A 25202-nucleotide genomic window follows, 5' to 3' on the forward strand; every position below is an offset into this window, starting at 1 on the left:
TTCATCTAATTTCCCTGTAAGGGATGTCTTACATGCTGTAATGGCTTCCAGGACTTGAGCGGATACTTGTTTAAGCGTGGGCTCCTCATGGTCTTCCTCAGAGGAGGTAATAGGGGTCGGTAATTCTGATGCCGTGCTTGCACTGGTATGCACATTTCGATGCGGTAATGGTGACTGTGCACCTTCATCTGGTTGTCTAGAAAATTCACGCAATTTTTCTGCGGCGCTCTGTGTTTTTTGTGGCCCCATTGTTATATCAGGTTAGCAGCCAGTATGCACTAGTGGAGGCCAGTTCCGGTAATCTAGGAGGTGCAGTGTATTTTATACAGTAAGTCTGCTGGCAAGTTCAGGATTTCCTCCCTATATACGTTTTGTGCTGTTATTTACAACCCAGTGGTCTGGGTATAATATTAGGCAGTCTGTATTCTCCACTTTGGTCTTATAATGTCAGAGATATTGTGTTTATATTACATAAAACAGGGGGTACTGTGCCCTTGTATTTAGGCAGGAGCCTGCGTTTATCTAATCTCCTTCCCCCAGCGCTGCTGGGATGTTGTTAAGATGGCTGCCTGGTGGGAAACCGACGGAGGCCCGCGCGCGTGGTTGGTTCCTGCTCCTCCACCTCAGGGATCGTGTCGGCAGCTTCCTGGTCTCTTCCCTTTACTCCTCACCAGGTCTGATGTGTCGGAGTGCGTGGCAGGTCTTCTGTCCTGATCACCTGCGCAGATCTTAGGTCCAGGTCTAGTGGGCCCAGGTGTTCCCCAGGTCCCCCTCCACATCCTCCGGCGTGGATCACAAGCCCTGACTCCTAGTGCAGCTCTTTCCATGTGGTCCGCCGGGTAGGTCTGCGCAGCGCTGGGTCCCGTTTATTGTAGGGCTCAATCAGGGGTCAATTTAGCTAGAAATGGCTGTGAGTTGTCCAGGATTTGTCCGGGTCTGCAGTGCCTACCACGGAGATCCTTCTACATGTGTCCAGCCATCTTGGCTGCTGGCCCCGCACCACCCCGGATACATAGAACTTTTTGATCACTTTCTACTCAGTTTGGTTCATGGAGTGAGGTGGCAAAAAATGGCAAGTTTTTTTATTTATTTATTTATTTTGGAATTCACTGTGCAGGATACTTTTATATTTTAATAGTTCAGACATTTCCTTTTATTTTTATATTGTTTTCTTATAGTTTTCTTATTGTTACATGTTACATTTGGAAAAGAGGTGATTTGAATTTGTAATATTTTAAAATATTTTTTAAAACAATATTTTACTTTTACATTGCATCTAGGGCACTTAAACATGCGATCGTTGGATGATATACTATAGTATTACAGTCTATGATGCTTGTGATGTCTTTTTGTTTTTACAGCAACATGATTAAGAGAAGCCTTGTTTTTTGAGCAACATGCTGTACTTTCTATTTTTACCATTTTGAAGTATGTAAACATTTATGTATAATTTTATTAATATATTTTGGATACAAGAAAAATAAATTCCTATTTCCTTGTTTTTTTTCTTTACCCTGCTTGATGATATAATGTGATTCTTCAGTGAGCAGGCAGCTCATCTTGTTTAGTTTAGGAAGGTGGAGAGCAAGGCATTTTCTCTGATAACACCTATTACAAAAACAATTTATTTTCTTTATCTCTTTTTGCTTTACAGAAAAGAAGCACTGAAGAGGTAAGATACAGTACAAACACAAATCATCTAGTTCTGTGTATACTGCATACAGTATATACTGCTTTAAATAAAAAGTCACATGGTGGGACTGAAATGTTGCATTTAACACAAGTTCTATACCATAGATTAATTCTGTCCTCAAGCTTTATTTTTTGGGTTATTTCTCCAACACACACTGCTCTAGCATTTTAAAAACTAATCCACATAGATAAAATTTTAATGCCTCCTTTCCATACAAAACTCTGCCCACTTTCCAATAAGCCCTGCCCCCTTTTTGAGCAAGTCGGAAAAGTGTAGAAACCCTAGTTGCGCCAAATTAGACCACTGTTTAGATAGATTTTAGTCTCAGACACATTAGTTATTCTGGGCCAATGTCAGTTTTCCTAAGTATGAACATTATAGTGTTGGCTAAAAGTAATGATGAAGGTGATAAACCATAACGTTGTTCTATCTGGTTAAGCATACGATTTACACTGTTACAGTAGCAGACGAAACAAAAAAGCAATATACATTGTAAATTAATTTCTGCATATAAATATAACTTACGCACATCTATCCATTCTGTGTCCTGCAGCCAGTAGATGATATAGAAGTCTACAGTATAATTATCAGCAGTCAGGTGACATCTCGCTTTGCCCATAATGTCATCACAAGCAGAGCTGTTAATCGAGACAGCGTGTCCAAAGAAGCCTTCTTTAATGTGGATCTGCCCAAAACAGCTTTTATTACAAATTTCAGCATGTAAGTACATGTAACATACAAATATGTGTGTTGCACATTTTATCTAGGGTAGATGAATGGTAATATTTGGATATCAAACACATCATGAGACCCTACATATAAGGACTGGTACTTATGCAGTTCCCTTACAATTTTTCACATTATAAAAGGAGTCTTCAGATAATTTTTTGATATATCAATCAGATATTTTCTTGCCGTTATAGCCCTGCTGAGCCATCTACAAGATGACCAATATAAGATTACCATATAATTAAAGGGCTTGTCCAACAGTTTAAAATTATAAAGTCTCAGAATGTTGTCAAATAATAAAATAAGCAATACCCTCCGATCCTGAACTCTCTCACCCTTATGACCCTTCCCAGTCCCTTGCTGGCCTCTGCTTGATCACTCATCAGTCATTGGCTGCAGAGGTGGCCCGCCTAAAACAGGGATCGGCTGAGGGGTTATTTCCTGTTTGTTTAGATGGGACCATAAAGCATTGGAATGCGAGTACCAGGGGCTCAGTAAGGTCCATTATTTTATTATTTTATACCATTTAGAACCCATTTTTTATCTCCCAGACAACCCCTTGAATATCGTTTGAGGGTCCTTTAAAACAAACTATTGTTAAGAATTGCCTTGCTATTAAATAGTATTTCATACATACATATATATACATATATATACCAATTTTTATTGGTTATTCCAGGATAATAGATGGAGTCACATATCCAGGAGTAATTAAGGAAAAGGAAGCTGCTAAGAAACAGTATGATAAAGCTGTATCAAGGGGTCAAACAGCCGGACTAGTCAGGTAAATGCTATTTCTTGTTGCGTGCAATCACTGCATAGATGGAACGTGAGGATATTAAAGGGTGATGACTGAAAATAAGGCTCAGATATTGCACTTACTTTGATACCACTGCTGAAATAAAGGGAACGTCACCAGGAAAATGCAGTGCAATCTGCAATTACCAAGTTACAGCGCAGAAGGAACTGAGCAGATTGATCGTTTTATAGGAAAAATACAGCAAAACTTGTAATTTATTCATTTCTGGACTCTGGTGGGCCAGTCGTACCCTGTGTAAATACAGTCAAGCATGTGCCATCTTTCCCAAGTGTATGAGCATTAAGGAACACTGCACAAGTACTGGACGTCATCTGTTCACACTTGCACAATTTCTGCACAGAAGAGTAAGGAGTAAAGATGCAGTGTCTTCTCTTTTATTCCCAAGGATCCAGCTCATTAATATTTATATATTCAATGCAGGACCCTACTTTTAGTAATGAGTAATAAAGCATGTTAAAGGAGGGAACTGCAGTGAATAAATGAATATTAATGAGCTGTATTCACAGGTTGGACCTTGTAGTTGTTAGAGCACGTTTGAATGGACCAACTCCTATTTTATATGTACCATAGTGCCATCGCCACAAAGAGGATACTGCTTATTACTATTCCTTTAAAGAGTCCCTCTCAGAAGGATCAACCCTATTAAACCAGGCATACTGTCTAATGGGGTTGATCATGCTGATGAAACTGATACTTGTCTTGTGGATATCGGTTGCGGTGTTCCCAAGAAATAGGAATTTCATTATTTATGCAAATGAGTGTTTCTATGCACTAAGGGGCGGGGCCAATCCCCCCTGTGCATCTTAGCTCCCCAGCTTTCCAGTGCTAGCCACGCCCCTTGATACACTGAAGTCCTCATTTGCCTAAAAAATAATGGTCTTTTTTCTCTGGAACACCATAACCAATTTTTACAAGACAGGTATCATTTTCATCAGCAGGATCAACCCTACCAGGCAGTATGCCTTATTTAATAGGGGTGATACAGTTGACAGGTGCTCTTTAAAGAGGGGCCTGAAATGGCCTGAATAACCTTATCCTTCTTCTGGTCACAGACAGCTGCCTTTACAGGTAGCTTGTCCACTGGACCTCAAAGACCTTGATGGGGAGCCTCAGGGTTCAACAGAACCTACTTTGGGGAAATTTGCCACTAGTTTTATTTTTTGCATAATTTTTCATAAATATGCCCCAGTGTGTTATCATGTGGGGAAGTACTGTATGATACCACATATATAGTGTACCACATATGTGACATACTAATATAAAGTTATTTTTACTGCGGGTCTATACAGGGCCTCTGGAAGGAAGACGGAGAAGTTCACTGTGTCTGTTAATGTGGCTCCAGAAAGTAAAGTCACATTTGAGTTGGTCTATGAAGAAATGCTGAAACGTCGCCTTGGAAAGTATGAGATGTTCATCAAAGTTCAACCAGAAACTCTTATAAGAAAATATGAGGTACGGCTCCTGCAGAAACATTTTAAATGAGATAAAAATATAATTCAGAACAAGTTTATTATTTCTTTAACTTAATAACATTGTCCAATAAATGTACTTTATGACATGTAGTCCTGGGTTTGAAATCCATGACACTGCAAAGATTTACCTCTACTCTGAAATCTAGAGATGGTCGGGAGCTCGGTTGTCAGAGACAGCCAGAAACCTTGGAGAGAAAACAGAAATGCATTGTTTCCGTCGCCTATTTCATTGCAAACATAGCACTTAACAGGATTGGTGAACTGTATTCATTTTATATATGGTGCACAAGAGGTTAAAAATAGTAAAAGAAGCCATACTCACCCTCACCACTCCCCACGGACAATGCTCCGGTCTCCACTGCTCTCCACTTCCTGGTTTAAAAAAAAAGTGAGTTGCCTTAGCCGTGATGGGCTGAACAGGACATTTTCAGCAGGTTGAATCGGGACCAGGAAGTGAAGGGGAGCAGGGACTGGGGCAGTGTCACAATGGGAGTGGTGGAGAAATTGGTGGTGGTGACTATGGCTTCTTTTTTAATTTTAACCCACTGCAAGCCACATAAAAAAAAAAATGAATACTGTTGGACAAGCTCTTTAATGAGTATTGAACCCAAAGATGTTTGTCAATTGCCCACTGCATGGCAGAGCTACTGGGAGTACAAAAGGAAAACCCATACAAGAAAAAAATTTCCTTACAAACCCATGACGCACCAAAATTACCTAGAACTAGACATATTGTATGACTGAAACTGCATTTTAACTTTGGGGTTTGATGAAAGTTGACTAAAAGAAAGATTACAGATACAGTTTTCTATTAGACAGTGTCATAAATCTCCCTCTTTGTTTTTATAGTGATTTTACTGAATAAAACGACAAAAATGCATGTTTTTCTACTTTCTGTAAAATTTACTCTAATAAACAAAAAATATATTTTATTATATTTATTCCAATAAAAAAAAACGCATAATAAAAAGCCCTCTATGATATAAGAAATATTAAAACACCGAAAAATATGTAAATAAAAATGTTTGGTCATTGAAGGGAATCTGTCACCAGCAACCTCATTATGTAACTATTGGCATAGACACATAGCTGTAGTTCACCATATTAAAGTGCTATTCTGTTGATCTAAGGATTTGTTTCTGAGTTATGATGCAAATTAGGCTACTTTCACATTAGCGTTTTCAATTCCGCTATTGAGATCCGTCATAGGATCTCAATAGCGGAAGAAAACCCTTCCAGTTTTGTCCCCATTCATTGTCAATGGGGACAAAACTGAATGAAACGGAATGCACCAAAATGCATTCCGTGCCATTTGGTTGCGTCCCCATGGAGAATAAAAAAATGCTGCAAGGAGCGTTTTTCTGACTACAATGTGGTGCGGAAGTGGTGCGGAGCAAGACGGATCCGTCCTAACACACTATGTAAGTCAATGGGGACGGATCGGTTTTCTCTGACACAATAGAAAACGTCATGGCTATAGAAGACATAATACAACTGGATATGTTCATGACGGATGCAAGCGGTAGTATTATCGTAACGGAAGCGTTTTTGCAGATCCATGACGGATCCGCAAAAAACGCTCATGTGAAAGTAGCCAAAGGTATTTGGTTCAATGACGGAGTCACTGTTGCTCTTGTTGCAGCCAAACTCCGCTCCTTTCTGTGAAATACATAAAAATATCTGTAAAAATCAGTTCCGCTAAATATGATTTCTTTAAACGAGTAACATTGTTACCACTTGTATTACAGATTGAAGTAGACATACATGAACCTCAAGGTATCAGCTTTCTAGATGCTCAAGCGACTTTTTTAACAAATGACCTACTACCTACTATACAAAAATCCTTTTCTGGAGAAAAGGTAATATGTTACGTGCTGTAGAAAAAGTTACATGTACCTGCAAAGAGACTTACCCATAACTATTTATCTATATAATATATACCTTTCGTGGTACCAATTGTTCCCTCCAACATTTTTAGCTGATGGGGCACTTAGGGACCAGGGCACCAAATAATTAGCCATTATTAGCTACTATAGTCATTAGGTTTATGGTAACATCCTGGGGTCTAGGACATTAAAGGGATTAATATCTGCAACCATGATAATATAAAGTAGTGTATGGGATTAATGTCTGTTTCCCTGGTGTCTTGGGCAAACAGTTTACTGACAAGATCCCTAGTGGTCTAGGTCTAGAACAGATAATTAGTTATTATTAACAGAGCAGGGAATAATAACAGTATCCCTTGTGGTCTAGATCAGTGAGGAGTTAATGTCAGTATCCCTGACCTCGCATAGCTGTTGTCCAGTAGTTTACTCACTTGGCCAGGTTCCAAGGTTTTCTGTGTAACAGAAAGTTTAACCCTGATTAGTCAGTTTCCTGCCTGTGTTGATTACAGAAATCAGTGCAAAGAGGGGATAGAGAGGACTGTGCAGATGTAGTTGATCAGCCACATAATTCTCTCAGTGATTGGCATAGATATATCATGAGGACTTTGCCACATTTCAGGGAGTATAGCCAGTATAGGCAGAGCACATTTTTACTGGGTAAGGGGAGATTCTACTCTATGCTTAAAGAGGGTGCTTCTGGAATTAAGAAAATTACAACGTTACTGAAAATATTGCTTTATTATAAGCATTTCCTCAAACACATTTCATTAGTTATAATGGTTTGTTTGTCTATAGAGTAATCATCAGGGAAAATAAAATGGCCGCCATCCTATTAGTACACACAAAACCTGTCCTAATCCCACAACAGGACAAGCTACTTCCCAACACTGAGCTAAAGAGCTCATCCTCCTCTCTGCTCTCCTTGTCAGGGGTTATAATCCTGAAAACAGATTATAAGATCTTCAGTTCAAATCTCTGTATGGAGTTCATGAGGAGACATGAAGTACAGAGAGGACGGACAGGACAGACTTTGGTAATGTGGGGCTGTGATAATGGAGACTCCATACTAGTGCTGCTGCTCATCAACCACACCCCACCCTCCTCTCTGTACTTCATGTCTCCTCATGAACTCTATTCCTACAGATATTCAGCTGAAGATCTTATTAGGGCTCCTTCACACTTGCGGCAGGACGGATCCGGCAGGCTGGTCTCCCTGTCGGATCCGTCCTTCCGCTGTTTCGCCGAGCCGCCGGACCGCCGCTCCGTCCCCGACTTCTTGCATGTCCGACTTTTTAGTCCGGCGGCTTATGCCGTGCACCGCCGTGCTGCACCGGAGCTCAGCCCCGTCCCTATTATAGTCAATGGGGACTGAGCGGTGGTCCGGCGATATGGCAAAACAGCGGAAGGACAGATCCGACAGGGAGACCAGCCTGCCGGATCCGTCATGCTGCAAGTGTGAAGGAGCCCTTAGCTATATTCAGGATCATAATCCCTGACAAGCAGAACAGAGAGGGGGATGAGGCAGCTTTTTACCTCAGTGCTCTGAAGTAACTTGTCCTCCTGTGTGATTAGAACAGGTTTTGTGTGTACTAATAGGACAGCTGCCATTTTATTTCTTCTAATCATTAATCCCTAGACAAAAAGAGCCATAATAATTAATGAAATGTTTTTAGAAAATATATTTATAATAAAGTAATAAGTATTTTCAGTCACTTTATCTTATTAATTCCCGGAGAGCCCTTTGAGCAATCCAGTTCAAACTCTTGTTTCTCTTTTTTAAATTCTTGCATTCCAAGAGTTATTCTTTATTTTTTCCACCCCTGAAGGCTTTTTTAAAAAAAAAATATTTTTATATGAGTCATATTTACTATTGGCATAATTTTAAATTGCATATAATTTATTTATTACCTTTTTGTTGTTTTTTTTATTTTTTGGGGGGTTAGAAAAAACCCTGAAATTTCCCTATTGTTTTTGTTTTTTCACTTTTTACATCATGGACTGTGCAATATAACAAACATTTTATTCTTATTTATAACTTTCATTTATTGTCAGGATAATTCTGGAATTACCAAAAGTATATAGGGGGACATGTATTAAGATCGGTGATTGATACACCCGTCTTAATCCCTGTGCTCTGCCGGTGGATGTGCCAAAATTATGTTGAGGCGCAGCCTCTACATAACTTTGGCATTTGCTGCAGCTCCCTTGCTGGCGTAGATATTTAAGATCATTTTCCACGCCATTTTGCCACAAAACACCTTCGCAACAAAATCTGTGACATAAATACACCAAAAAGTGGCTTGAAAAAAAGATAATTAATGACCCCCATAGTATTTTTTTACTGATTACTGTTGGTGAACAAAAGCATGTTTTTTTTGGCAAAATGTTTGTGCTTGTGCCGTCAACGTAGTTATGTGTTTGTTTTTGCGGGAGGAATTGTAATTGTTTACCACCATTTGGGGGTACATATTTAATGTTTAATTTGAAGGATTTTTTTGGGGGTGGTGCAGTAATTCTGCAATTGTTTTTTGTTTTTGTTTTTTTGCAGAAGACAATCGCATGTTCTGTAGCTTTTCTATTTAGTGGGTTTTGTAGATTGTCTCCGGTTGTTAATATATAGATTACCGTACCTGCCATTTAGAGCAATAGGTAATTGTACCTTCTCACATGTGTTAACATACAGACACTTTTAGGACACTAATTATTATGGTTTCTTGTCTTCTATTGTCTTCAGGGCCATGTCTCTTTTAAACCCACGATAGATCAACAGCGTTCATGTGCTGACTGTGATACCACGTTACTAGATGGAGATTTTACTGTGACCTATGATGTTAATAGAGAATCCCCTGGAAACATACAGGTGAGGTGTAATGATCACAGCTGGCCATACACAAAACATTCAGGCTACACCTGCTAATATGGATGAAAATGGAGCAGCATGGCAGTTCCCCGAATCTGTATAGTTGAAGAAAGACTGTCGGGACTTTTGGCCATGCTAAATTGGTGACAGCACTAGGAAGAGGCTGGGGAAAGCAGTACAAAAATACCATTTGAGGCATTTTTCTTATCAGGAGTAATGAGAATATGAAGGTTTATTGTGCCAAATACTGCTGTTGCAAGTGCCCAGGGGCCAGGGATTCATTGTGAAGTGCTCTCTGCATAGAGCTGCTTCACATCCCCTCCCTTCTGCTTTGAGTGACTTCTGTAGCGGTCTCCTGGTCGGATACTACAGCTGTCACTCAGAGCAGAGGATAAGCATGTGGAACAGCTCAGTGCCTAAACAACTTTAAAATGAATCCCCTTCTGCAGCGCACTTGCAAGAGCAGAATAAAACTTCTTATTCTTACCACTCCTGATCAGAAATCAAGATCCACAAAAGGTATATTTGTACTCTTTTCCCTGGCCCTTACTTTGTGTCCTAGTGGTGTCTACAGCTTAGCATGGTCAAAACTGCTGACAGATTCCCTTTTAGATTAATTCACATGCTGTCGGATTGGTGTGAGTCTTCAGTGCTGATTCCGCACTAAAAATCCTTAGCCATTTACAGTACAATATATCTGGATGAAGTTTAAAAAAACTTATTCACATATGCTAGAAAATATACATGCAGAACTGAGGGCATGCTGCAGATTTTCTAATTCTTTTGTGGTTTTGTTAAGGGTTTTCACCTTTGCTAATGCATAAGATGAAATTGACACCAAAATCTGATTGTAAGATATTCATATTTCAACATGGATTCATCACATATTTGCATCATATCTGCAACTTAAATTGTCCACCGCTTCTTTGTGTTGGATTTCAACACTCCTTTTTCCCAGGAGATAAGCCATTGTCAGAAATGTCTGTCAGCCTATACCCTTCTCCTTGTTGAGATAAACTTTCACATTCACTAGTCTAAGCATGCATGTTTATCAGAAAGTTGGGAGATATAACTTTCACCAACAGATTATCTGACCAATATCTGTCCAATCAGACCAATAGTTGGTGTTGTGAGGGGTAGCTTTCTTTTAGGGGATCATTCACACCCATACGGCCTCAGGACACCAGGTTTCAGGTCCAAACAGTGCATTTATTGTGATACACCAATAAAAGCAAAATGACAAAAATAATAAACACTCGCCCGTCCAGGCTCTAACTAAACATAATATTCCTGACTCACCTAAGTCCCTGTTCACACCCTGTGAACACATGTGGCTTTCTCAGCCAATGTCCCACAGCCTCCTGGCTGTACAGAGCACAGTACGCCCACTGTCTCCAGTCCAGTGTCTCTTGGGGAATAGTGGTCTCTCAGTCCTCCTGGCTTGGACCACACAGAGCCTCCAGGCCTCTGTCCACAGGCAACACACTCCCCCAAAGTTAAGGCTAGTGCCTAGCCTCGTGGCCCCTCAGCCCACACGGCTGAGACCACTCACACATAGCCTCACCAGGACTCTACTTCACCAAACACTCCAGAGTGAGCCACACCCAAGATCCAGTAGCAGGATTAAATAGGATCCCTGGACATGCCCTAAGTCCCGAAATGGAGCATGGGGAACAGGCACCCACCCAACACATTGCCTGTTCCCAGTAAAAGCTCGCTCTGAAATAGCTGAACCAGCTACACTATCTATATGGTGTCCCCCAACTACTTTAGTGGACACCTTAACAAGGGCTTTTACTCCACCAAGGCTGGGCCCCTTGCTGACACGCTCCCGGTGCACACAACACCCCTTTTATCCTGCTTCCCTGTAACTTTACTGCACACCTCAATGTTCACATTGCCACAGTGTGTATAACAAAATATCTGTGTGTTTAATTGGCCACCTGACCAATAATCGGTCAGATGATCTGCTGATGTAATATAGCCCTTAGAATGCTTCATGGTCCCGTAATAATTTATTAACCTATAGGCTTATTTTACATAAAAAAGTGACTAAATATGAAGCTAATATATTTGTAATGGGGTCAGAGTCAGACCATACAAAAAGGGTTCATTTTTTAAAAAGTGGCTTGCGTAGATCCCACTCTTGGATGGCAGAAGGAATCAGGCAACCAGTATATGTCCCTCAATGAGGGCACAGGGTTAGTTAAGGGCAGTAGGTTAAATCAGTGTACTGCCTCAATAAGAGGCAACAGCTCTCCTTCTGGTTTGGCGCTGCACCCAGCTCCATGGGAATCAACACTCTTGCTCTGGTCTCCTCCAAGTGGAAGCAATGAAGATGGTTGTATCTGCAGTTATCACCATGGCTTTTTCATCATCTGGCCCAATACCATACTGCACACTCTCCAGCTGGGTTGTAGTATATCTGTGCCCGCAACCACCGTGCACACATTCTTCATACATGATATGCCTTTCCTCATCATTCAGGGTGGCTTACAAGCAGCAGGTTGGCTGGTCTAGGTCACAGGTGACTATTATACAGGTCATCATCACTATCAGGTTGTGCAGCTTCTCTCTATCCCTCAGCTCCATCTTCAACTCCTCTGCGGTGCTAAGCTGCATCTTTTGACCTACTAAAATTTCCAGCTCAGGCATCTGACCATGATGATAGCCTGCACTTCTATTTATCCTTTCATAGTCATGTTTTCTAACTACAGCCTCAGGGCCTGCACAATGAAGTCATGTGACCAAAAAGTCCTTGTGCAGCTAACAGCATACTATCCAACAGAAATATTATAATTGGGCAACAGTTGCAGAATATTCCTACATTCCTGCCAGATTATCTGTCACTGAGACCTGCCTACACCCATTTTTATAATGTGTCAATGAGGCTGACTATCAGGCTTCCTCAATTTGGTCCTAATATGTGCCCTATAAAAAAAAAACACACTCACCTATCTATGGACCCACTGTGCCTGTGCTGCTGTCACATTCCTGGTCGCTTCTAGTCTCCGCAGGGCCAGGAAGTGTCTTGTGGCAGCTGCAGCCAATCACAGGCCTCAGTGGCCTCATATGTTTGAATAGTATGTATAATAATAGTATAGCATCACAACTGTGAGGTATCATAGGGTCCATATGGGTTTTTAACCCCCGAAGCTGGACAACCCCTTTAAGGAAATGTATCAGTAGTGTCATTGATGCATGCAATTAGAACTGGCCAAGACAATACAAATTACAACAAATATAATAACATAGTGTCACATGTTGCATGTTACAATTTGGTGTGCTACACATTTCTATAAACATTACATTTTGGGGAGCATATATTACCAGGACACATAAATTGGCTCACACCTTTGTGTAACATTGTCCGGGTTCAGAGCTGGCCCCATGCAGCCCCTCTAAGATGAGCATCAGAGCATTTCACTGCATTTTCGTTAGATCCGGTGACGTACTGCATCTCTGCTAGTCAGAGGCTTCCACCTAACAGTGTTCCCGGTGACGTCACTGGCACTAATGGGCTGGCTTTAGAGCTGCCTTAGCCTTTTAAACAGCTAGGGCAGGGCCGAAGCTCACCCATTAGTGCTGGTGATGTCACCGGGAACACTGCTAGGGGGAAGCCTCCGCCTAGCAGTGTAAAAATATAAACAAAAAATCCCTTGCCCTGCACATCGGCAAGGTAAGGGAGAGCATCGAAGCATGAAATGCTCCAATGCTTATCTCAGAGGAGCTGCCTGGGGAAAGAAGGGAATATGTGCAGGTTCAGCTCTGAACCTGGACAACCCCTTTAACTATAAGCATAAGTAAACATTTTAATAACCAGTATATTGTGATGGCCTTGCTTTCTATAGCCTGCTATACATACTAATTAATATTTTGCACTCACAAATAGTGTTCCTCCCTTTTCCAAAGCTCTCAAATTAAGGGTAAAAAGGGTCAAAAACACATCATAATTTGGTTCAAGCTATATAATCCATTTTGCCAAATTTTTTCTTAATAAATCTTCATTGTAAACTGGAGTTATATTCACTTCTCTACTAGGGGGTTAAAAGATGGAAAAGGTCTCAACAATGCGATACTATCTGCAGTTGCCCATAAAGTGTAGAATCACTTTTGATATGAAAATAACTTGCTATATTTGTTTTTTAGGTTGTCAATGGATATTTTGTTCACTTTTTTGCCCCCCCTAAATTGACTGGTGTACCAAAAAATGTAGTTTATGTTATAGACAGAAGTGCATCCATGTCCGGTAGAAAAATGGTGCAGGTAAGAAACTGCATTGTGTAAATCATTTTGTACTTTGTGTGTTGCAATATCATTCTTAATAACCACTTTAAAGTAAAATGTAAACCTTTTGACGTCTAGATGACTTCTGAAGATCACAAAACAAATCTTCACTATTAAAAAGGGTTTTCCAGGAGTAGAATAAGGATTACCTATTCTCAGGATAGGTCATCAATATCTGATTAGTGGGGGACTGACACCCTGGCACCAGGAAGCTCTGATACAGTGTCATTTTTCTAAAGCGATCTAAGACTTCCTATACAGTGTGATAGTATTCTATTGCAGTCTGTGGTACAAGCGGTCAGAAGATAGTAAGATCAAGTAATAATTGCATTAAAAAAATTGTAAAATATAAAAAACACAAAAATATAAAAAAAATATGAATTCACCCGCATTTCCCAATTTTATATATAAAAATAAACAATAAAAAATAAACATACTTGGTATTGCCATGTTCAAAAATACCCAAACTATCAAAATATCGAAAAATATTTATTGTAAGTGTGCAGTGAGCCCACAGGGGGGAAAGCTGGGTGGAGGGGAGTGGTAGTAGTGGGACTAATAGGAGTGATGGTGGTTTACAGTGGTTGTCCTCACTCCAATGATCCCTAGGGCCATGAAGTGAATGGAGGGGTGCTATCCTTCTTCCCCTCAGGGCACACCCTGGTATTGGGACTCCTGCCTGATGGTGGCTAGGGCGCCCTTAATGTTAAGTAGATGGGTGAAAGGCATGAGGAAACATGTAGGTAGGGGCCGGCGGATGATGATGGAGTCGATGATCAGGTCAATTAGATTACAATAAACACATTCTTTCTTTACTGAATAGATGGTGGGAGTTGCAGTACATATAGCAGTAATAGGCACAGTTCTGGGGCATATTACAGAGTTTTCTTTATTTCCACACACCACACAGTAGAAAAACTAAAAAGATAGCAAAACTATATAAAATAGAAACTATGTAAATTATATATATATTGATTATTTTTTTCTTTCTCCACAAGTGGTCTCTAAAAAATGTGTATTTGACATTTTCTTCAAAAGTTTAAAAATTACTGCAAACCTTACCAGACTATTAACATCTCCAAAAATGTAAAGGAGGTTAAAAAAATGATACCAATATAAAGCAGGCAACTAGTAAAGTTAACATATAGTATAGTAATTTGACCTGCTGGATCTCATTTATTATATATCAAATTAACCAATGTATCTGTATACAGACAAAAGAAGCCCTTCTCCAAATTCTGAATGACACGTCAGAACATGATCACTTTAATTTCATACTGTTTGACAATAGAATTTCTGTGTGGAAGGATTCTTTGCTCAAAGCAACTCCAGAAAACCTAAAAGAAGCTCGAGAATTTGTCAAGAACATTAATACTGGTGGCTGTAAGTAAAGCATATTTGCAATGTAAAATTCAAATTCTACTTAACTGAATGCAACTGCAGACCCACTGCACAAAGATTTAGACAGTGTAAACTATGGGTGCATTCACACAACCGTATGGCCGAAGAATGGGTCAGCGATCCGCAAGATACAGCAAAAAATAGAGCATCTCCTATATTTTGCGGAGCAAAGGCATGGATTGAAAGCCCACGGAAACACACGGAAGCCCTTCCGTGGGCTTTTGAGTCAATGCCTCTGCACTCCAAAAGATAGGACATGTCCTATCTTTTGCTGTATCTTGCAGATTGCAAACCCGTTCAAGTCAATAGGGCTGCACTGTGATACAGAGTGCACGTGGCCTAAACATGGGCACGTCGGGCATACGGTCGTGTGAATGGACCTTAAGGATATGGCTACATATTTTGGAAGCCAAAACCAGGAGTGAATTCAAAAAAAGAAAAGTCATATCTGTCAGTAGATAGAGGGTATATGTTTCGTCAAAGTGACAGGTACCACGCCCCTTTTACACGCCCCCTTTTATATCGCTTGATACCATTTTATATCAAATTGATAGTGTTTGATATAAATAGTATTCGCCCCTATTAAAATTTATAGGGGGGCTATTAAAATTTATAGGGGTGCTATTAAAATTTATAGGGGGGCTATTAAAATTTATAGGGGGTGCTATTAAAATTTATAGGGGGGCTATTAAAATTTATAGGGGTGGCTATTAAAATTTATAGGGGGGGCTATTAAAATTTATAGGTCACGCTATTAAAATTTATAGTGTCCGATATTTTAATATAAGAGTATTAAAAATCAAACGATGACAAATATAATTTGGTTAAAAAGCTTTATTCATTTTTCTTATTTGCAACATTCCTGTAGGGACAGACACGTTTGATTGTAATTACAGCATCGTATACATAACCGTTTCAGGCGTTTTGTTACAAATGATCTCACAATACGGTCATTTTTTCTAAAATCGTTAGTGAACATTTTTAACACATTTTCAAAAGATATTCCTTTAGCTAGACATTGCAAGATATAGATACAGTAATGGCCGCAGACCGTACTAACGGCGTCTTGTATTTGTCTGTTTTGATACCTTATAGTCTTAGAATTTTTATATAAAAACTGCATAAAGTCGCCCGGAAATATTTCATTTGCGGGGGATAAACCATAACTATCAAAAAAAATAGATATATCATTCGGGTATAATATAATTAAAACCCAATGCTTCCCCCGCTGATACGAATTATCCGTATTTACAATGTATGCTGCGGGCCGGTCGATGATTTTACCCCCCGGTAATAAATCACTCGGGAATACACCTTTAAATATGCGCCTGGCGTTAATATCAGCTTTAATAACACACGCAATTTCATAATTATTCATGTCTATTGAAAATCATATAATACCTCCCGCCGATTATTTATTTCAATAATATTTTCATGAACTGAATATACAATCATATTAATTGTGTTCGCAATCGGTTCGGCAAATCTAATTTCAGCTCGCAGATTGCCAGTTTTTACTAGAGAGAAATGACCGCCGGGTTCCTGATCCGGCGATAAATCAAAAGCGAACAAAGTGTAACCGTTCAAAGACTCTACGTCTCTAGCGTTTAACAGTCCCAACAAAAATACTGAGGGACAAATACACGCTACGCGTGACAAATGCACACGACTGATTACGCATCTTGACGCTCTTGAAAAAGAGCTGCTACGCCGAGACTGACTAGTGATGACTGGTGGAGGTGGACGCCCTTTTAAAAGCACAAAAACAACTGCTATGGTTAGAAAGTTAAAAAAGGCTATAAAAATCTGTTTTTCCGTTAAACGTTCTAAAAGAGCTAGAGAAATAAGGCGTCGCCGGCGTAACAATGGGCCGCCGGCTCGTCCGAACAAAATAGTTAGCAAAAAAAGACAGGAGGGTCGTAACAAGACTGGTGCGTCGGCTCGTCTGAATGCTGGCCAAACACATCAGCAACCGCAGTCCGCGCAAGCGGAGCACAGTCGGCCAAACAGCTCGCCCCCTAATAGACCTTCAAACACGCAATCAAAGCGCAGTCATTCAGGTGACAGGCCCTATAACACGGCTATTACAGACGACCCCCCTGAAATACAAAATGTTAGATCCGTTTATCTAGAACGTGTATATCAGCAACAGCGTGACTTAGCGAATTTTAACAGTACCATGTACACGGAACATTTCAGATTCGCTAACCTCGAAGCCATTCGCTCGTTTGTAGACGCTCTTGATGCAATACACGCTGCTATACAGACATTGCTAGATAGGATTTTACGGGACGCCGATCCGGGTGATTTCATACAACTGCGTTTAGACGGCGGCGAAACGTTTGATTCGATTTTTTCTAACAGGTATTCTAGAGATGGATTTAGAGCCGAAACATTTCTGGACAATATCGCTAACGCTTTACAGAGTAACGCGGAGTGCATAGCCGGTAATACACTTAAACTAGTTGTTATCATTGTCAGGTGCCGCCGTGGTGGGGCCAGAAGGCGTTTGGGCGGTGTAGCGTATAGTCGGATTATTGAACGTAAAAAACAACATTTATACGATTTTAATAATTACGATAATAACGTCTGTCTGGCCGCTAGTGTTTACGCTATTTTGGAGGGGGCTGCTTTGGGCGATGCCGCCTTGTTAGAGAAAGCGCGCCAACTGCATAGCGACTTACAAATACCCGAGGGGTATTTGGTGTCTTTTACTGACGTTGCTGAATTTGAAAAAAAATTAAACATCACAATTAAAATTTTGTACCACAATAGGGGACAGTGGCGTTATTATCACACAGCCCGCACCGTTAAAGAAAAGACCGTCTATATATTGCACCATGAAAAGCATTATTATGGCATAAAAAATCTAAAAGCCTTTATCGGCTTTGATTATTTTTGCGATGTTTGCTGCACTGTATACAAACATAAATACCGACACGGTTGTATGCAGTTTTGTAAAGCGTGCCAGAGCCCGAATTGTTCGGAGCAGTCTAATAATACACGTTGCCCGATATGTAGGACGTATTGCCGTTCAGCGGCATGTTTTGAAACACATAGAAACCTGGCACTTAGTGATAAAGCTCTTTGTAAGAAAAAAACTTTTTGCGGATTTTGTTACAGCTATATAGACAACGGCGATGAACACAAATGTAGCGGTTTAAAATGCACCATCTGCAGCGGGCAGGTTGACAAATTTGACGACCATGTTTGTTACATGCAGCCATACAACCCCCCAAAAATGACTGACAAGTACATCTTCTACGATTTTGAATGCATGCAAGAAACAGGCGTGCACATACCCAATTTCATTTACGCAACCGCACTATACGGCCCCAACTCCTGGCAGTTTAGCGGGAAAACCTGTACGTTTGACTTTGTACGATTTTTTGCCGACGGTAAGTTTTCGGGTTTCACGTTCATAGCTCACAATGCAGGCCGCTACGACGCTTATTTTGTTTTACAGGCGCTGATTAATGAAAAATTTAAAATTGATATTATAAATCAAGGCGGTCGGTTAATGTGCGTTACCCTGAAGGATTTAAAAATTAGGTTCATAGACTCTCTGAATTTCATGCCTATGAAGCTCAGCAAGATGCCCGAGGCTATGGGTTTTTCAGGCGCCAAGGGTCACTTCCCGCATTTTTTCAACACGGCCGAAAATCAAAACTACATAGGCGCCCTACCGGCCGCTAGCTATTATGGCGTCGAATACATGATGCCCGGTGAGAAAAAAGATTTCACAGATTGGTATGAGAAACATAAAAATGATACCTTTAATTTTCAAAAAGAGTTAAAAGCTTACTGTAAGCAGGATGTTGAGGTTTTGAGAAGGGCTTGTGAGTGTTACAGGGACACGATTATGGCCATGACTGAGCAAAAAGTGCTGCAATACATTAAACGTGAAAATAAATACAGAACGGTCACTAAATGTATTGATCCACTCCAGCTTATCACACTGGCATCCGTGTGCATGGCCATGTATCGGTTTAAATTTCTACCCAAAAATACCATAGCGATTGTACCTGCAGATAATTACCACAAGACCCAGAAACGCTTTTCAACACCCGCTATACAATGGCTCATGTACCTTGAACATGCTGAAGGCATTTCTATACAACACGCGTTAAAGGGCGGTGAAAAAAAGGTCGGTAAATATTTTTTGGACGGGTATGCTTTTGTTAACGGTAAACACACCGCTTTTGAATTTCAGGGGTGTTTTTATCATGGGTGTCCTGTGTGTTATAACGAGCGGGACAGCAATGAGCTTACTAAAACGTCCTACGGGCAGCTGTACCAATCTTTCCTAGTCAGGAAAAGTCGACTACAGCAACAAGGCTTTACGGTCCGTGTCCTGTGGGAGCACGAGTGGCGCAAAATGATTGCAAACGATTCGTTGGTCAAAGACTTTCTGATTAAAATGAAATTCCCGACTCCTTTGGATCCTCGTGACGCGCTTTACGGAGGGCGCACTAACGCCATTAAACTTTACCACAAGGTGCAGGCCGATGAAACAGTGCATTATTACGATTTCACCAGTCTGTACCCTTTTGTTAATAAAACTAAGACTTACCCTGTAGGACATCCAAAAATCATTTATGATCATTTTGGATACATCAAAAAATACTTTGGCATTGCACGAGTTAAAGTGTACCCGCCCAGAGATTTATTTTTTCCGGTCCTCCCTGTAAAGCTAAATAAAAAACTAATGTTTCCACTATGCTACACGTGCGCATTGAGCTGTCAGAAAGATATTTGCAGTCACACAGACGATGAGCGGTCCCTAACCGGTACATGGTGCACTATAGAGCTAGTTTTAGCTGTTGAAAAAGGTTACAGGATTGCCGAGATCTACGAGATCTGGCATTTTCCAAATACAACAGACGATTTGTTCGCCCCGTACATCAAATTACACCTCAGAGATAAACAGGAGGCTTCCGGTTATCCCAGTTGGTGTAAAACGGATTCTGAAAAAGCCGCTTACATAGCGGCATTTTTAAAAAAAGAGGATGTCTGTTTGCGCTCTGATAAGATAGCTGTAAACCCCGCAAAAAGACAAATTTCAAAACTGTTCCTAAACTCTTTGTGGGGTAAGTTTGGCCAGCGTTCTAACTTGTCACGTACCAGCATAGTCACGGACCCTGACGAGCTTTTCAAATTAGCTTTTGTGCCGTACTACGACCTCTCCGAGGTTAATTTCATCGATGACGATACGGCCTTAGTCAATTGGCGCTATGTAAAAGAGCGCTACACACACAACAAAAACACAAACATTTTTATAGCCTGTTTTACAACTGCCTATGCCAGACTCGAATTATACACGCTCCTAGACAGGCTACAGGAACGTTGCCTTTATCACGACACAGACTCCGTCATATTCGTGAGTAAGGGGTCTGACTGGACGCCAACCTTGGGTGATTTTCTCGGTGAACTAACTAGTGAAATACCCGACGATGCCCACATTACCGAGTTTGTATCCGCCGGCCCAAAGACTTACGGCTACAAACTTAACAACGGGAAAACCGTATTGAAGGTTAAGGGTATAACACTCAATGTCGCTAACACACGGCTTGTTAATTTTGACAGTTTAAAAGACCTTGTGTTGGATTACTCACACAACAACGACCCCGAGACGCAGAAAACAATAGGTATCGAGCAAGACGGCATTTTCAGAAATAGGAAGCGGTTGACCATAGAGACAAGACCATTACGTAAAACGCAAAAGTGCGTCTACACAAAGAGACAGCTGACGTTTGACTTTACAACGCTGCCTTTTGGCTATTAAACATGACTGCACAATTTCAACACCCTTTTTCGTGTATTCTAGCAGGACCTTCAAATTCCGGAAAGAGTTTTTTTGTTAAAAATATATTAATGCACAAGGATACGTTAATGTCGCACAAACCTGATAATGTCATTTGGTTTTACGCCTGTTGGCAGAAATTGTATGATGAACTAACCCGTTTGTTTACAAATATCAGGTTTATCGAGGGGGTCCCGCAAAATTTTACAGACGCTGATCTATTTCCAACGGACAAGGTAAATTTGGCGGTTGTTGATGATCTTATGGAGGCGGCTTGTGAAAATCTTGAAATACAAAACGCATTCACCAAATACGTACACCACAGAAATTTGAGCATTATGTATCTCGTTCAAAACGTTTTTTGTCAGGGTAAGAAAAGCCGAACCATAAATTTAAACACTAAATACATGGTCCTTTTTAAGAACCCTCGTGATAAATTACAGGTTATTACGTTGGCTCGGCAGATGTACCCCGGTAAAACACGTTTCTTTTTAGAAGCTTTTGAAGATGCTACACACAAGCCTTACGGTTATTTACTTGTAGATTTAAGATCTGACACGCCTGAGGACCTGCGACTCAGAACCGGTCTATTCCCGCCAGATCTGCCTGTAGCTTATGTGTGCAAACAGAAGCTCTAAAATGCGGTATCTCACATCTTTACGGTTATTTTTGTTAGTTGCGCTGGTGCTGTAAGGATGTCGAACAGGATCCGGCGTAATTGGGACCTTTTAAAAGCATTAGTCAAAACAAATCTGAAGGCCCGCAAATCAATATTACGTAACGCCAGTAATGATTTGATATCGGCTATTGGCGAGATAGCGCTCAACATCCTTAAAGGAAAGATCCCCCTTAAAGAGCGTCAAAAAAATATATTGAAAAAATGGCGTAGGGCTATAAAGAAATTAAGCGATAAAAAGTACTCCATTAAAGGAAAGAAGCGCATTGTGAACCAGAGCGGCGGTTTTATAGGAGCTTTGCTAGGCTTTGCTATACCTTTAATCACTAGCCTGATAGCTAATACAGCCGGTGGTTCATAATGCAGTATGCAGAGAAAATGTTCCTGGTTTCCAAAAATGAAATGGACAGGCTTAAAAATACCTCCGTAGATTCAATAGATATACGCCAAACAGCCATACGGCGCTTAGATGCTGAGATTAGCGAAATACTCCACAGAAATGACCTTTCAGATGATGCAAAAATTAAGAGCTACACCGTCGTGTTACAGAGGTACTTAATGCTCAACAAACAATCCGGTAAAGAAATGCCTGGTATAACCCTGATTACACAGCCGCAAACCGATCAACAACAATTGCCAAATGCAACCTCGAGCAGCCCCGATACTAACGAGATACTTGACAGTATTAACACACGTTATAGAAAAAATGCCGAACTATTGTTAAGTAAACTGTACCGCTCTGGTAATAAGCCGTACTGGAACGCTATGGGCGAGTTCATTTACAAAGAACAAACTGTGCCCGGATCCAACATTATTGACCTGATTCGAACAGCTACCCAGAGTCACGGCTTGCCTAATATTAAACCGCACGGTTGGGACTATTTTATGGAGACTATCGCACAGCTGAACGCACCTTCAACTGTTATCGGTAATACAAGAACAAGAGAACTTTTCGATAATTTGAAAAAGCGGTCGCTGAGTGAGCCCTTTGACGTTGCTCGAAGCCCTTTTACACCCCCGGGGTTATTAAGATCATCTACTGTATCGCCGCGTGGCTCATTACTACCTAAAAAGAGGCTATCGCCCTTGTTGCAAGCTGCTTGGTTAACGTTGTAAATTTTCTTACTTTGGCGATTGTATATAAATTTTGTTTGTATTAAACATCTTATAATGTTTTTATTTGTTTTACATAAATTTTTACTTTGTATGTATATAAAATGTATTTGTGTGTAATGTCTTATAATGTTTATTTTACCATACATAAACTGTTTAAAATAAAAATGTATTCAGTTTTTTCTTTTTACAATAAATATAATAGCTTGAGTATTTAAAATTGTATAAACAGTTAGGACGTGTTGTTGAGTAGACGCTGTTTAAAATACCGCTAAAATGACAGCAAAAAGCAAAATATTGCGAAAACAGTACTACACGCCAAAAGCTGCCGGCTCTTATGGGGGCATTGACGCCTTATTCAGAGAAGTACGGAAATTTGGAATAAGAAAAGACGCTGTCAAAAACTGGTTGAGTAACGAGGATACTTACACATTGTACAAGCCTGTTAAAAAATCCTTTACAAGAAACAAGGTTATGGTGTCTGATATAGATGCTCAATGGCAGGCAGATCTTGTGTCGATGATGGATTTTTCTAAAGAAAATAATGGTGTAAAATACCTGCTGACGGTCGTTGATATTCTATCTAAATATGCCTGGGTGGAGTGTCTTTCAAATAAGGCCGGGGCTACCGTGGCTACCGCTTTTGAGCAGATATTTAAGTTAAGCGGTCAAACTCCCCGAAAGCTACAGACTGATCGGGGCCGTGAGTTTATAAACAAACCTATGATGCGTCTTTGTGAAGCCTATAAAATACATCATTTTTTAACTACAAACGCTGTTAAGGCAGCGTTGGTCGAGCGTTTTAATAGAACGCTTAAAACTAAAATGTGGCGCTATCTTAGAGAACAAAACACGTACAGGTACATCGACAAGTTGCAAGACTTGGTGTATAGTTATAACCACACATACCACAGAACTATAAGGCGGCGCCCCGTCGATGTGACAAAAGAGAACTCTTTAACCGTTTGGAAAAATATCTACGGGTGTTACGATACTATTAAAAAAGTTAAACAGGTATTAAAAATAGGTGATCACGTCAGAATTGTTCGTTATAAGGGTGTTTTTACAAAGGGTTATGAACAAACCTATACGGACGAGATATTTAAAATTCACGCTGTAAACACTAGGGGCCTCAGACCCCTTTATAAGCTGAAAGACCTGGCCGATGAGTTCATTGAAGGATCGTTCTACCCGGAAGAAGTCCAAAAAGTAACTCTCGACAAGCTACGCGTTTACAGGATAGAAAAAATACTGAAAAAGAAGAAAACTCGGGGTAAAACGTTGTGTTTTGTAAAGTGGATAGGTTACCCTGACAAGTTTAACTCCTGGGTACCTGAAAAACAGTTGATGCGTCTGTAAACTATGGAGGACGGATCGTTTTTTATCACGCTACCTTGCAACGCCTCCGCCAAACTTTATCCCGAAAACAGCATAGCCGATTACACCACTAAGTTAGCAAAAGCGGTGCATCTTCGCGGCCCTTACGAAGTAGCTTTAGTGGAGATTCAGTATCCACATACGTGGGAAACCTTTGGCCCCGGAGATGGTGTATTCTACGTCGCACAGCGCGACGAGCCAATCAGCGAGCTTTTTGTTAAATCGGGTTATTACGCCAATATGCACGATCTCATCAAAGCCATTAATAGCAAACTTGAATCTATAAAAATACCTCCCGATCAATTGCGTCTAAGATACGACGATATTGACCGAACCGTTTATGTACTGAATTCACCAGCTTACAAGTTCATGCCTTGTGTGAAGTTGGGGAATATTTTGGGGCTGTCGGGGTATTCGAAAACGCCGCTTCTCAAGAATGTCGACACCGAGCACATCACTCTCCGCTACAAAGGACCAGGCTTACCTGTTTTAGAACATAATGTTGGTGGTATAAAGGGGCTCGCTCTAGTTTCATCAAAAGAGAAAAAAATTAATTCCGATATTAAAGCCGGTTTTTACACATTATTTGTATGCTCCGATATCGTCCAACATCAACTTGTTGGCGATAGTTATGTACAACTTTTAAGAACTGTCGAGTTAGGCGGCAAAAATGGTGATATAGTCACGCAAAAGTATCACAGGCCGGACTATATACCAGTTTGTAAACATCATTTTGACACGGTTACAATATCAATACTGACGGATCAGGCTAAACCTGTTAAATTCAAATACGGTAAGACTATTGTGCGATTACACTTTAGACCGCGCGCGGTGACGACACACTAAAATGTTGTCCCAGAGAGTGTACGGTGACCCGGACGCTTATACGCATTATTACATAACGCAAGCCGGTCATGGCTTGGACGGCTTTCACGGTACTGAATTCATGCATGGTTCTGGACTCGCCGGGTTATTTCGGGGCCTGTTCCGACGTGTCGTTCCCCTATTTAAGAAAGGTATTGAGCTTGCAAAACCCCATGTGAAAACAGCCGCCCGTAACATCGCTAAAGACGTTGTCACTACGG

The 25202-nt window shown here is 40.6% G+C and overlaps 1 protein-coding gene across 4 annotated transcripts in view; it reads left to right on the forward strand.

The window, feature by feature from the left end:
* The window catches only part of LOC122943069 (inter-alpha-trypsin inhibitor heavy chain H3-like), a 165841-nt gene that overhangs the window by 7950 nt on the left and 132689 nt on the right, over nucleotides 1-25202 (forward strand). For all 4 annotated transcript variants that reach the window (XM_044300477.1, XM_044300478.1, XM_044300479.1 and 1 more), the window contains exons 2-9: nucleotides 1655-1672; nucleotides 2247-2413; nucleotides 3102-3206; nucleotides 4532-4694; nucleotides 6463-6573; nucleotides 9335-9460; nucleotides 13610-13726; nucleotides 14962-15130. In XM_044300477.1, the coding sequence (XP_044156412.1) occupies nucleotides 1655-1672; nucleotides 2247-2413; nucleotides 3102-3206; nucleotides 4532-4694; nucleotides 6463-6573; nucleotides 9335-9460; nucleotides 13610-13726; nucleotides 14962-15130 (976 nt within the window). The remainder of the gene's footprint in view (nucleotides 1-1654; nucleotides 1673-2246; nucleotides 2414-3101; nucleotides 3207-4531; nucleotides 4695-6462; nucleotides 6574-9334; nucleotides 9461-13609; nucleotides 13727-14961; nucleotides 15131-25202) is intronic.

Source organism: Bufo gargarizans, chromosome 7, assembly GCF_014858855.1.
Source record: "Bufo gargarizans isolate SCDJY-AF-19 chromosome 7, ASM1485885v1, whole genome shotgun sequence".
NCBI classification, from domain to species: domain Eukaryota; kingdom Metazoa; phylum Chordata; class Amphibia; order Anura; family Bufonidae; genus Bufo; species Bufo gargarizans.